The sequence below is a fragment of the Dipodomys spectabilis genome, unplaced genomic scaffold (genome assembly GCF_019054845.1).
Source record: "Dipodomys spectabilis isolate Male_0828 unplaced genomic scaffold, ASM1905484v1 ptg000115l, whole genome shotgun sequence".
Taxonomy (NCBI): Eukaryota; Metazoa; Chordata; class Mammalia; order Rodentia; family Heteromyidae; genus Dipodomys; species Dipodomys spectabilis.
The window spans coordinates 16,232,215-16,246,852 of NW_024870792.1; the positions used below are offsets into that span (position 1 = coordinate 16,232,215).

At 36.1% G+C, this 14,638-nt stretch overlaps 1 protein-coding gene across 1 annotated transcript in view; it reads left to right on the forward strand.

Annotated features, from left to right (window-relative positions):
* Pde11a (phosphodiesterase 11A) overlaps positions 1–14,638 on the forward strand; it is a 338,087-nt gene that overhangs the window by 25,149 nt on the left and 298,300 nt on the right. The window contains exon 2 of the mRNA XM_042688315.1: positions 11,792–11,950. Within this exon, the coding sequence (XP_042544249.1) occupies positions 11,792–11,950 (159 nt within the window). The remainder of the gene's footprint in view (positions 1–11,791; positions 11,951–14,638) is intronic.

The following is a 14,638-nucleotide window of genomic DNA, read 5'->3' on the forward strand; positions in this document are numbered from 1 at the left end:
ATTTGGAAGGTTTGAATGCAAGCATGTCCATCGGACTCTTACCAGGGCTGGCATGTGTGTTTGTACAAAATGCTCCAACCCAATCACATCATTTCAGTTTTATCCAGGGGTGAAGGTTCAAAAACATGAATAGCTTGGTGCCAGTGTCCCATGCCTGTAACCCTGACTACTCAGGAATGTGAGATATGAGGATCATGGTTTGAAGCCAGTCTGGGGAAAAAGCCTGTGAGACTCTTATCTCCAATTAACCAGCAAAATTCTGAAAGTAGAACCATGGCTTATATGGTAGAATGCAAAAAAGTTCAGTGACAATGCCCTCAACCCTGAGTTCAAACACAGGACTGGCACAAAAAACTTGGATAATATGTTTTTAAGCTACTCTTTTTTTAATTAATGAGTTTTTTTTATTGTGAAAATACCTTACAGAGGGGTTACATGAGAAAGGTAATGAGTACATTTCTTATCAAGCATTGTTGCTCCTCCTTTGTTTCCCCTTATCATCCCTGCCCTTTCCCCCTGTCCCTGCGAAAGTTATAAAGTTCGTTTTTTGACATAACGTCTTGTACATCTCATTGTTGCAACGAGTCCACCTGTATCCCTGTTAAAACAATTTGTTTTTTTTCCCTTCCCCTCTACAAATTATACCAACATCAAATACAGTGAAAACAGGGGTTATACTGTTGGGGAGGGACATACAAAGCAACAAAGAAATCATCTTATAAATATGTTAGAAACAATAACAAGAAAGAAAAACCATTTGAGTTCTTATCTTGGGGTTCATTTCGCCTAACATCAACTTATCTGACTGTTTCTGCTTGTCTCAGACATATACTAGTTATTGCAAATAAGGGACACCATGGGACCTATGTTTCTTTGGGCCTGGCTTACTTCACTTAATATAATTTTTTCCAGTCTTTCCATTTCCTAACAAATGGGGCAATGTCATTCTTTCTGATGGAGGCATAGAATTCCATTGTGTATATATACCACATTTTCTTGATCCATTCATCTATTGAAGGGCATCTGGGTTGGTTCCATATCTTAGCTATGGTAAATAATGCTGCAATAAACATAATTGTGCTGGTAGCTTTAGTATGGTCTTGTTTGTGATCATTTGGGTAAATGCCTAAAAGTGGGATTGCTGGGTCATAGGGGAGCTCTATGTGGAGTCTTTTGAGGAACCTCCGTACTACTTTCCAATGTGGTTGAACAAGTTTACACTCCCACCAACAATGCAGTAGGGTTCCCTTCTGGCCACATCCCCTCCAGCATCTGTTGTTATTAGAGTTCTTGATTAGAGTGTTGTTTTGATTTGCATTTCTTTTATGGCTAGGGAGGATGAGGATTTCTTCATGTGTCTATTGGCTATCCTTCTTTCCTCTTTGGAGAAGTTTCTCTGTAAGTCTTTCGCCCACCTATTTATTGGGCAGTTGTTTCTTTGAGGATTTGTTGTTGGGGGATTTAAGTTTTTGAGTTCCATGTATATTTTAGATATGAGACCCTTGTTCGTTGTATGGCCAGTGAAGACCTTCTCCCAATCTGTGGGTTTTCTATTGATCTTGCTAGCTATGATCATGCAGAAGCTCTGCAATTTCATGCAAACGCATTTGTCCAACCTTTCTTTGATTTGTTGTGTTTCTGGGTCTCTATTAAGAGAATTTTGGCCTGTGCCAAGGAAACCTAGGGTTTCTCCTATTCCGTCCTTAGTGTTTTCAGGTGTCTGCTTTGACTCCGAGGTGTTTGATCCATGCGGAGTTGATTCTGGTGCAGGGTGATATATAAGGATCTAGCTTTAGTTTTCTACAAGTGATTAACCAATTTAGCCAGCACCATTTACTGAAGAGGCTGTCTTTCTTCCATTCTATATTTTTTAGCTCCCTTATTGAAGATTAGATGGCTATAGGTCCATGGGTTCATTTCTGGGTTTTCAATTCTATTCCATTGGTCCTGAGGTCTGTTCTTGTGCCAGTACCAAGCTTTTTTGATTACTATGGCTTTGTAGTAGAGTTTGAAATTTGGTATTGATATTTCTCCAGCATTGTTCTTTCTGTTAAGGATCAGTTTTTGCTATTCGGGATCTTTTATTCTTCCCTATGAGTTTTTGGATTGCCTCTTCTATATCCTTGAAGAATGAGGTTGGAATATTGATAGGTATCGCATTGAATTTGTAGATAGCCTTGGGAAGTATTGCCATTTTCACAATGTTATCCTTCCAATCCAGGAACATGGGAGGTTTTTTCACTTTCTAAGTTCTATTTTGAGTTACTTTTTCAGGTTTTTAAAGTTTTCATCATAGAGGTCCTTCACTTCTTTGGTCAAGTTAATTCCTAGTTATTTTATTTTTTGTGGGGCTATTACAAATGGAGTTGCTTTCCTGATTTCATCCACTCTTTTCTCATTGTTGACATACAGAAAAGCCATTGATTTTTGAGGGTTAATTTTATACCCTGTTACTTTGCCAAAGTTTTGAATCAGCTCAAGTAATTTGGGAGTGGGATTCTTTAAATACAAGATCATGTCATCTGAGAAGAGGGAGAGTTTAACTTCATCTTTCCCTATTTGGATCCCTTTTATGTTTGCATCTTGTCTTATTGCTGTAGCTAGGCATTCTACTATGAAATTGAAGAGAAGTAGAGAGAGTGGACATCCTTGTCTCATTCCTGAGTTAAGAGGAAATGGCTTTAGTTTTCACCATTAAGTATAATGCTGGCTGTAGGTTTGTCATATACAACCTTTATTGTATTGAGGAATGTTCCATGGATTCCTAGTTTTTCCAGAGCCTTCATCGTAAAGGGGTGTTGGATTTGTCAAATGCTTTTTCTGCATCCATTGAGATAATGGATAATATTTTATACAATTTACAGTTTCACTTGTTGTTCATGGAAAAATTGAGAGACGATTTTTGTTTACTTGAGTAATGATATTTTCAAAACATAGACTAAAAAAAGTAATGATCATTCTGTACTTTATCTCAGCAAGAATCCAATTAGGGAGCCCAAAGTATTAGCTACCTAGTTACTATGTGTGGTATCTTTGTTTTTCTGAGATATAATCTCAAGATTTCTATTAATCCAATACAATAATTCTAGCTATTTTATATTTTGAGAAAGGCAAAATAAAAAGAATTGAAATAAATTAATTTAATTAATTATTTAAATTAATTCAATTAAACAATTGAAAACTTTGAGAGCTCAGTCTTCCAAGCATTTTCTAGAAATCCTAGAAATTATGTCTAAGGGTAAGTTATAACTTTAAGGTAATGCTTTTTTTTGAGTTGGATTACTAATTGATGAAACAATAAAAAAGTTTTCTTTTGAAACTCAGAAAATTTGACAATGTGTTGATTGGAATTTCAGTGGATTATTCATTTTATACATCATATTTCTATTAGCCTCCATGTGTTAAAACTGTAAGGCAGTAGTGAAATAATGTAGATGAAATGTAGGATTGAGCTTTGAATCCAAACTTTTTTGGGGGAAGTATGATATTGAGTATGTTAGTGTTCAGAGAAAATGGAAGGATCTACTTAATGGAATAAAATGCAAATCTAACAAAACTTGTCTTAAAAATTCTAAAGTATGGTTTGCAGTTTATTTCCTTCAGAATCAGTGACCTTTGGGCTTATTTACTGAACACTAATTCAATGGTTCTTAACCATGACCATAGCTAGAAGTCAGATCCCCTTATAGTACCCTCCTCCCCTCCATTATGACTTAACTGCTCAGGGTAGAGCCATAGGTTTATAGGTATCTGATGCACTCTAGGGTTGCCAATGGCCATTCTTTTGGCATGCATACATAATAGTGTCTACAGACTAAAGAAATGCCATGTATACATGCATATTTTATATCGTCTTTTCGTTGTCATTGATGGACACAGGAATTCCAATACAAATAAAACTGAAAGTATTATGAATTGTAGGGACTTTTATAACTAAATGTTTTCTCATCCATTTGCTATAGTTATGAAAACATAACTATCATCTTAGCAACCTTTTCAGTCTTGTAGGTTTGAACAACATGACTATAAAGGACCTAAGTTCTGGTTTTTTAAAAATTTTTTTCTAACTTGAAGTAGAAAAGTTAAAATTCAGTAAATAAAAGTAGCCTACAGGAGAGAGTCATCCTTTACCAGGGAAAATGATGATCAATACTAGTTTTTGGCTTAATCATGAATATGGAAAATTTTTACTATACAGTGTTGGGGATAAACTATACTCTTTAATATAAAGAGGACAACAGAGATTTTAGATCAACAATCTTTGCCATGAGTCTGAGACCTGGCTAAGATTTCTAAGTCTGGCTTTGCTATGGATAGCCTTGCGTGTTTTTTTTTTCTGAGAAAATGGAAAGAAGAAATGGATTTTTTTTGCTTTTAAGCTACTTATGGACCTTTAAAATATGTTAGGGGCTGCCATGCATCCTCAGGCACAATAAATTTTCTCATAAATAGAAAAATCTCAGAGCGCAGAGGCTGGTTTTGTATAGCCTGAGTGCATCTTGAAGATAGGTACCCATTTTTTTTCTTTCTTTTTTTGGGGGGGAGGGGTCAGTCATGGGGCCTAAACTCTGGGCCTGGGTGCTGTCCCTCAGCTCTTCAGCTCAAGGCAAGTGCTCTACCACTTGAGCCACAGTGCTTTTTCTGTTATGTGGTGCTGAGGAATTGAACCCAGGGCCTCATGCATGCAACGCAAGTACTCTACCACTGAGCCACCTTCCCAGCTCGGTACCCATTTTATAAGTGTGGTACGTGGTACCATATTTAACTTAGAGACTTGTAGATAAAGGCAGCAATTCCAAGGCCCTGGATGGGAAGCAGAAATCAAATTAGTTCTTTAGTTAGTGGGCACAACTCAGTTTTTTTCCCTGCAAAGTAAAAATTGCTTTGTCTCTTTAAATGTTAAAAATCACAGCTGAGTATCACATATAAAAAATTAGGTCTGCCCAAAGACAGTTAGAAGAGCTTTGTACTTCTTAAGAGTGGTTATACTTAAAATATCTGATAGGAAAAATATTATGACATAAAAATATTTGAAGCAAGAAGAGTATACCACAATCATAAGAAACTCATTCCAGATTTTTAACTATCTTTTTAAAGAAGCCCTTACCTTAATTTATTAGAAGTCTCTCCTGTTGTAGATAATTTTTTATTCTTTTTGTCCTAAGGGAGATGAATAAGTGAGCATCATTCTCCTTGTGATATTTTATTATAGACCTACAGATATTTGTTATTTTCCTATTCAACTTTCCATTTTTAGAAACAAATAAGCCCAACGCTGTGGGGCTTAGGATGGCTTTCTTGTTGGCCTCATTTCCTTCCTACCTAGCCCTTTGAGAAGCTTTGCTAGGGAATGTGGCAAACTTCTGGGGATTCTCAGTGTAGAAGCTATCAGGCAAACTTTTCACCATTATCTAATTAATTTTTATTTAGGGTTCCAAGTTCTTTTACTCAAAAACTCTCTCTCTGTCTCTTCTCTCTGTCTCTCTCCTTCTCTTTCTATTCCTGGCATCTCCACTGTGTGAATGGCTTCATGATCAACTAAACCTCAAAACGCTCACAGTGTCCACATCCTCTACCTCAGCCTCAGTTCCTCGCTCAATCACCTGCCATCCACCACTCACCCAGACTGCACTGTCAAGAATACGGAGGATTCCTGAAACTTTTATTGTTCACAGTCTTTCATCGAGTTAAACAGTAACTCCTAGTTCCTGCATTCTAAATATCTTCTAACTCAGTCCATTCCTAGCTTCCTTCCCAGTCCAGACGGGAGTCATCTTTCACCCAGATCTCTTGCTTCCAACTTATTCTTTACAAGTAGTCAACGCAGTTTGTCTAAAATGAAGACTGATTATATCATTATCACCCACTTTCTTAAAACCTTCTAGTGACCTAACTACATTGTCCTTAATGATACCTCTTCAATTCTGAATTTGGTCACAAGGGTTCTTTATTAGCTGCAGCTAGTCTTGCCTGCCCCATCTCTGACACCTCCAGCAAGAGTCAGCTTTTAATTTCTTGTGCATCTTTAACTGCTTATGACCAGCTTCTTTTTGATTCTGGGCTTTGGGCCAAAAGGTTCCCTTGTTCTGAGACACTTTCCTCATTCCTTCCTACATATTCACCTCCTTCTGGGTGGATCCTTTGGATATCTGCTTGAGAAATTTACTTTCTGTGGGACAGTTCTCTCATCAAAAACTAGTTATGGCTACCTGCTCTATGCCATAATGTCCTGTGTTTCCCTTACCATTACAGCTGTCATTATTAGGATAGCAGAAATCTACTTTTTAATATTATCTGTTATTAAACTTACTTCCCTCTAAAATGTCAGAATCATATGTTTCTTTAATTGTTTCTCTAATTTTCTTTTTGTCCTAAAATTAATCTATGATTCAAATTTGGGCTTAGTTTCTCAATGTTTTTAACTTGGAAGATTAACTTAAGTTTTACTATTTGTAGGAAAGCGTACAATTGTATCAGCTTCTCTAGCTTCTACTAGATGAGATTAACTTGATGATACCAAGTTTTAGTAAATTTTTGAGAATTATCCTGTAAGCAGTATAGTCAAAATATGGATAAAACATGTCTCAGCATCTATTATTTTTTTAATGAATTGAGGGATGAGTGTTGGGGGAGATGGGCGAGAATGATGAAAGGTGCATTGTATACACAAACTGGCATGCTGATTTGAGATCCCTTTGTACCATAACTTAAGGATATTAAGTAAATGAAATAGATTTTTCTATTTTATAAATTGGAAGTTCAATACTTTTCACACAAATCAGTGTGATAATTTTTTTCTCCTCAAATTTCAAGTTTATCTCTTGGGTTAGAGAATTAGTTGGATGGAAGGAAGGGATTATAACAGTTTTGTCATTCATTGTCATGCTGATGCATTCCAGTATCCACTGTTCACATATGTCTTTAAGTACTTTGGCAATGATTATCCCATAGACTTGGTGGTTGGTCTACTCCAAGTTGGATTTTGATGGAAAGAAATGTTTGTAGAGATGCAGATGGTTTCACTCCTCAGAGCAGATAGGCCATGCCTATCCCACAGTGAAATTTCAAGTCCAGCCCAACACAGTCTACTCCTCTGATGTGTAGCCACCAGAATATGCAACACTCTGCTTGTTCTTTCTGCATGTGTGTGTGTGTGTGCGTGTGTGTGCGCGCACGCACGTGCATGCATACACTCTCGCGTGTGCCAATACTGGTCTTAACTCAGGGCCTAGCACTTTACTTAGCTTTTTATTTTTGTCAAAGTTGGCACTTTGCCATTTGAGCCACACCTTCACTCTTTTTTTTGGTTAATTGGAGATAAGAGTCTCAAGGACTTTCCTGCCCAGGTTAGATTTGAACCTTGATCCGCAGATTTTAGCCTCCTGGGTAGCTAGGATTATAGGCATGAGCCACTAGCGCCTGGCTATTCTCTCCCATTTTAAGGTTTTCCCCATTGATACATTGTAATCAATTCACTAGTGATTATATGATTCAAGTCAATGGTTCTCATGTAAGAATATTATAGGAGATTTAAAAAGTACTAATACCTAATATTAAGTGATTCTATTTGGAAGGGATTAGAATTTAGGTATCATTCACTTTGAAAATGTCCTTATCATGTAGTCTTGCTGAAGAACCACTTTATCAATCTTCTTTGCTTTATAGCATGTTTATTTGTAGTTTTTTAAAATATATTTTTTATTGTAATGATACTGTACAGAGGAGTTACAGTTACATGAGTAAGGTAATGAGTACATTTCTTATCAAGTATTGTTATCCCCTCCTTTGTTTTTCCCCTACCATTCCTTCTCTCCCTACGTCCTCAACGCCTCCCTCCCCCCATCAAATTGTAAAGTTCATTTTCAACATAGTGTCTTGTACATCTCATTGTTACTATGGGTCAACCTGTATCCTTGTTTCAGCATTTTATTATTTCCCTTTCCCTATACAAGATGGAGATCACTGGAATCAAATACAATAACAACAAGGGTTATACCATGGAGAAAGAATTATATTAAGTGAAGTAAGCCAGACCTAAAGAAACATAGGTCCCATGGTTTCCCTTATTTGTAATAACTAGTATATGTCTAGGATAATCTTACCAGATAATCAGAAAAGGTCAAAAGTTATATGCATATGACCATATAAGATGATGCTAGGGAAATGAACCCCAAGATAGGGACACAAGAGGTTTTATTTTTGTTGCTGTTGTTTTTTAGCATACTATGTGAGTTTTTGTTTCTTTGTATATTCTTCTATCTGTACAGTTTAAAATTAAACCTAGGCTCATTCTCTTTTTATTCCCTCCCCAAGCAATCCATCAAGAGGTACTATAGATGCAGCATGTAATGCATCTGTCTATATCTCTTAAAGCTCTGCTGCTCTTTCCCTAACCCAGATAATCTTCATGCCTTATCTGAACCACTGAACTATCCAACCCAGTAGCTCCTATTCTAATCCTGTGACATCTTCCACAAAGTTCTTAATTTAAAAAATGTTATTAATTTTTAAAAATGTTTCAAACAATTAGATAGGAACAGGCTATCTATGTTTATGAAATCTTAACATGGTACTATATATATATATATATTTTTTTTTTCTTGGTCGATCATGGGGCTTGAACTCTGCGTTTGGGCACTGTCTCTGAGCTCTTCAGCTCTACCACTCAAGCACTTTACCACTTGAGCCACTGTACCACTTTCAACATTGTACTATATTTTCATCATATACTTTAATTCATGAGTAGAATATATTTCATTATGTAATATTTAACTTAAAAATGTTTAGTTTATATAGAGTACCTTCACACTTTACAGGTTGTCATAGTGGAAAAATAACAATTTTCACACCTTTATAATAATTGTAAACAGACTGCTTTAGGGAAATATCATAAACCAATTTGAGACTTGTCTCAGTTTAGAATTTATAATATTTTGATACATTTTAAGAGATGTATATTTTGATAGAGCTCTTCCCTAAATGGAACACTTCTATATTTAAATTGTTTCAAGCTCTTCTTCCTAGTATTTAAAAAATAGTAATGTGAGATATTCACATTTTCTAGTTTTAAAGTTTCCTAAAACATGTAGCCATCAATACATGATATCAACTGGGCATAGGAGAGAGTTTTAAAAAATTAAAAACTTTCTAAACTTTTGCAAATCTTATGAATTTATTCATCATTCCCTTTGTTCTTCATTACCAAAACTAGGAAAGCTGAGAGGATGAGCGGAGTCGGGAGAGATGGGGGGAATTATAAAAGGAGGGACATTGATTAAGATGCATTGTACTCATGAACTCATGTGTTGAGTTGCAATCCTTTTGTACAACTACGTGAAGATAAGTTTTTTAAATGCTAAGAAAAAGTTGTTAAGGACCTATCTTTAACTCTTTGGCATGTACATAGAGATGATTTTCTGTGTATATGGTCAAGAGATACATTTTTTATATTAGGTTTTTAAATATGTCAGGCTGTGAGGAGAGAGCAAGAAGTAAAAGTGGCATCTTCTCAATCCAGTAGGTGAAGTAGCCTGGCCCAAAGTGGTCCTTAGTGGCTTCCTATATTCTACCACATTGACCTGGAACTTTTTGGAATTTACCAAGTGTTTTTCTACTTTAGGACCTTTACATGCTCCTTTCTTTCTTTCTTCCTTCCTTCCTTCCTTCCTTCCTTCCTTCCTTCCTTCCTTCCTTCCTTCCTTCCTTCCTTCCTTCCTTCCTTCCTTCCTTCCTTCCTTTCCTTCTTTCTTTCGTTCTTTCTTTCTTTTTTTTGAGTCCAGTCGTGGGGCCTGAACTCTGGGCCTGGGCGCTGTCCCTCAGCTCTTCAGCTCAAGGCTAGCACTCTACCACTTGAGCCACAGCGCCACTTCCGGCTTTTTATTTTTTGCTTATGTGGTGCTGAGGAATCAAACCCAGGGCCTCATGCATGCAAGGCAAGCACTCTACCACCGAGCCACCTTCCCAGCCTTACATGCTCCTTTCAAAATCATTCCTCCTGATCTACTTGGGACCCCAGATTAGAACTCAGTCTTAATCGTGGTGTTAAGAACTCTTGTTCTTCTGATATTGGAGCAGCCATGTATTTAAGGGGATAGCAGGTGCCAATAATACCAGTCCTCTGAGGAACACAGTGACGACAGTGTAAGTTTTAACTGTCTTGAGGCTATTCCCTTGTCCATAGCTAACACCCTTCACCGTGGGATCAGAGCTCTGGGACGGCAGTAGGTAGTACTGCTTTTTTTTTTTTCATTTTAATCCATCTTGAACAGACAGATGGTTGTAGAGGGCATAAAAGGCTTTAGGGAAAAGTCTTGTTGTAGCTCCTGGCTTGAAAGGGCAAACCAAGAGTTCATCCAGTTTCTCATTTTTGTTGGAGGACTTTTAGCCTCTGCTGTCCTCTAGCCAAACTTTTTTTTTTTTTTTTAAGGAGCCAATCTTTCGTGGTTGGTTTATTTTTCTTTCTTTCTCTCTCCTCTTCCTTCCCCCTTTTCTTTCATGTTGTTTTCTATCATTGTTATTTGTGTTTTTCTTTACATAATTTGAAAGTATTATATTTCATCCCAGACCAGTATAGCAGGTATATCTTAGAAATCAGATTATTTTCCTATGTAACCACAACAGTACTCTCATGCCTAGAAAAGTTCTCACTTTGAGTTTATGTTCAACCTTATCCAATTGTTTCTCCCAAAATAGCTTTTGTGGAATGTTTGAAATTTCCAGGGAAGAGTCACATATGACATTTGCATTTCAGGCCTCTTAAACCTTCATTAAAACCAGCACAGATCCCATGTATTTCTTTAGCTTTAATTTTAGTTTTGTACCTTTTCACAACGTTGACAGTTTTGAAAAGCCCATGTTAGGCTTCTGGTAGAATGACCACTAACATGCATGTCTGTTAATTTTATTTTCCTGAGTGATATGAGTCATGTTACACATTTGATAAGAACATTCTATATTCTTGATGGTTCTGTGCCCCTCCTAAGATATATCAGGAAGCAGTAGTGTTATTTTGTCTCATAAATGGTCATGCTAAGCTTGATTACTTATTTAAAGAGCCACTGTCAGGAGCTCTTCATTACAAAGACACTTGTTACCAGTGTAATTACTAAGGAATCCTGAAGTGTCACTTGAAGACTATGTGAATACTAATCTTTAGCTCCAGAGATACTATTGATAGTTACAAACAGATATTATATAATATAATAATTTATTCTTTAATTTTTAGGTGGCATTCTCTAGACAATCCTTTCAACTCCTCTTGATTCACTCCATTTTTGGATGTGTTTGAAATACCACTATGGACTCAGAGTTGGCTTTAGAAAATGGTTTGTGATATAGCTTAGGTGATCCTTGAACTCTCTATCTTCCTTTCTCATCCTCTTAATTGCTGGAATTACATCTGTTTACCACCCTGCTTGAACTCAGAGTTTCTTTTTTTTTTTTTTTTAAGGAGATCATTTAAATCAGAGTCATTTTTCTTAATACTTTTCATAATGTGTCACATTTTAACACATCACTTTCTCATATGATATTTTATCTCCATTTGTCTTTATAAAAACGTATTTTAAAATTAACCTACTGTGAATTCCCTTAGAATACTTGCCCTGTCCCCAACTTTGATATGTAATGACATTATCATTTATGTTCCAATAGTGAATTGAACATGAAGTGAAATTCATTTTTGAGATTATCACTGGGGAAAGTTCCCAGTGATAGGTTTCAGACAGTTACATTCCACTCTCCTCCCTGATGACAGTGTGCTAGCAGTGAATGCTTTCTCTCTTATTTTTAGGATCGAAGATTCAATGATGAAATTGACAAGCTCACGGGATACAAGACAAAATCACTATTGTGCATGCCTATCCGAAGCAGTGATGGGGAGATTATCGGTGTGGCCCAGGCTATAAATAAGATTCCTGAAGGTGCTCCATTTACTGAAGATGACGAGAAAGTAAGATTTCATCGCTCATATGACTTATACCCTCCTTTTTGAGTACTGATTGCTATTCTCCCTGAAAAGACAAGAATTATGTGAATAGCTGTTCGATTAGGATCAAAGAGCTATTCTCACACAAAATGTAATGGGAGATATTTTTTGTGTTTCAGAGAATGTGCTATAATTGAAAATAATTACTTCATCTTTTCTTAAGCTTGCTCTCATTATAAGGCTGAGTAGTATTCTTGTTATTCTGGTCCTTCGCTTCCTTGGTAAGCTTTTACACTTGAAGATTACAACCCCCTCACATGTGACTGAAGAGAACAGAGGAGAAAATGGCTACATTTCAGGGGCTCAGCACTTTCTTCTTGTAGTTTTATAACTATAGTTAATAATTGTTTTCTCAGTTCTTATATTAAAAACTTCAACAACGTGTTATTTAATTGTTATTTAAAATTGCTAATAAAAAGAACATTATATTTGTCCCTGAAGAACAGTTGACCTTGGTAAAAAGTTATGTACTTTTTCCTCTGATATTTTGAGCTAGTTCACTAGTGGTTTATTTGCTAGCTTATATTAAAATAGAGGATCTTCAGAGAATTTAAGTTCTGATTTATGTTTTTACCTCCATATTGGATAGAATCTGGTTGAATATTTATGCAATTTATGACAAAAGTAAATTTCAAATTTGTTAGCTTAAGGTTGATGACTACCACATTCCTATTTGATTTAAAAATACTTGTAATTTAACCTTCTGTATGTGGGTTTGCTATTTGCTAGTGCTAATTGCTAATGCATTAAATTAACGTAAATGTCCTGGTACAAAAGAGCAACATAAAATTTGATTATAGGGAAATTAGAAGAGTTTTAAATGAAGAAAGTCCTTGATTGAGGTCATTTCTATGGTAGAATTAGAACAGCTCAAAAAATAGTGAAAATTCCATTCTACATTTGCCTGTTAGAGATTAAAGATAAAGTTTTTTCTTTTTCTTTTTACACCTAGCTTAGTTTACTTTGTCATTGTCCTATAACTGAGAATTAGTTGTTGCTATATTGTTCTCTAGGTTTTCACTAATACAAATAGCCTCTGAATAGCCTTTTTGTTTTTTTTTAAATTTTCTTGGGGTATATTCCACAGACTAAAATTACTGGGTCAAAGGGCAGGAAAAGTTTATAACTCTCATTCCATGGTGTCAGCCAGATTTTGGAAATACTGAGCCCATTTACATTCGTAGGATCCTGCATATTCCTATTTTTCAGTGCCCTGCCAACTTTCTTCAGTTCACGTTTTTAAGATAATTTTCCTTAATCTTCCAAGCAAGCCTCAAACAACCTCATCCCATGTTGACAGTAGAAACTCCAGCGTCTGGGTTGGTTCCATATCTTAGCTATGGTAAATAATGTTGCAATAAACATAGTTGTGCTGGTAGCTTTAGTATGGTCTTGTTTGTGATCATTTGGGTAAATGCCCAAAAGTGGAATTGCTGGGTCACAGGGGAGCTCTATGTGGAGTCTTTTGAGGACCCAGATACCCCTCAGTAGATGAATGGATCAAGAAAATGTGGTATGTATACACAGTGGAATTCTATGTCTCCATCAGAAAGAATGACATTGCCCCATTTGTTAGGAAATGGAAAGACTTGGAAAAAATTATATTAAGTGCAGTAAGCCAGGCCCAAAGAAACATAGGTCTCATGGTTTCCCTTATTTGCAATAACTAGTATATGTGTGAGACAAGCAGAAAAGGTCAGATAAGTTGATGTTAGGGAAATGATCCCCAAGGTAAGTACTCAAATGGTTTTTCTTTCTTGCTATTGTTTCTAACATATTTATAAGATGATTTCTTTGTTGCTTTATATGTCCCTCCCCTACGTATTACCCTTGCTTTCACTGTAATTGATGTTGGTATAATTTGGGGAGGGGAAAGGAAATAACAAATTGTTTAAATATGGATACAGGTGGACCCATTGCAACAATGAGATGTACAAGTTGTTATGTCGAAAAATGAACTTTACAGCTTTGGCTGGGGGTGGGGGTGGGATGGGTGGGATTGGGTGGGTGATGGTAAGGGGAAACAAAGGAGGAGGCAACAATGCTTGATAAGAAATGTACTCATTACCTTGCCCATGTAATTGTAACCACTCTGTACGGTATTTTTACAATAAAAAAAAAAAAAGAAAGAAACTCCAGCAGCGCAAGCAATTTCAGGGTTATCTACAGGTAGGAAACAAGGAAGTGTAAGGAAACCTCATGAACACTATGTGAGAGGCAGAAATCATCTAGATCAGGCTCAAGTCTTTGCTACTCATCAGCTGAGTGACCTGAGCAAAATGCTGAATCTCTATGTGTCGTAACAGCCATCACAGTGTTGTTTCAAGGAGTAAAGTAGATAGATGCAGAGTGACTAGTATAGCACTTATTGATAAATGAGCCTTATAAAATCTCACCATACATCTCAAAGTTGAGCTAAAGTCATTTGTACAATCCTTGTTATTTTGCCATATACACCTAATCTACTATCGCATCTGGGTAACAGAACTTTAAACATTATATATTTAAACATTAAACATCATATGCTTTACATGTCATGATAATTTAAAATTTCAATTTCAAGAGGCTGTAAGTTATATATAGTATAATTTAAAACCATTTTAAGTATGCAAGTCAGTTAATTATTTGCCTAAAATAAATGAAACTTACATG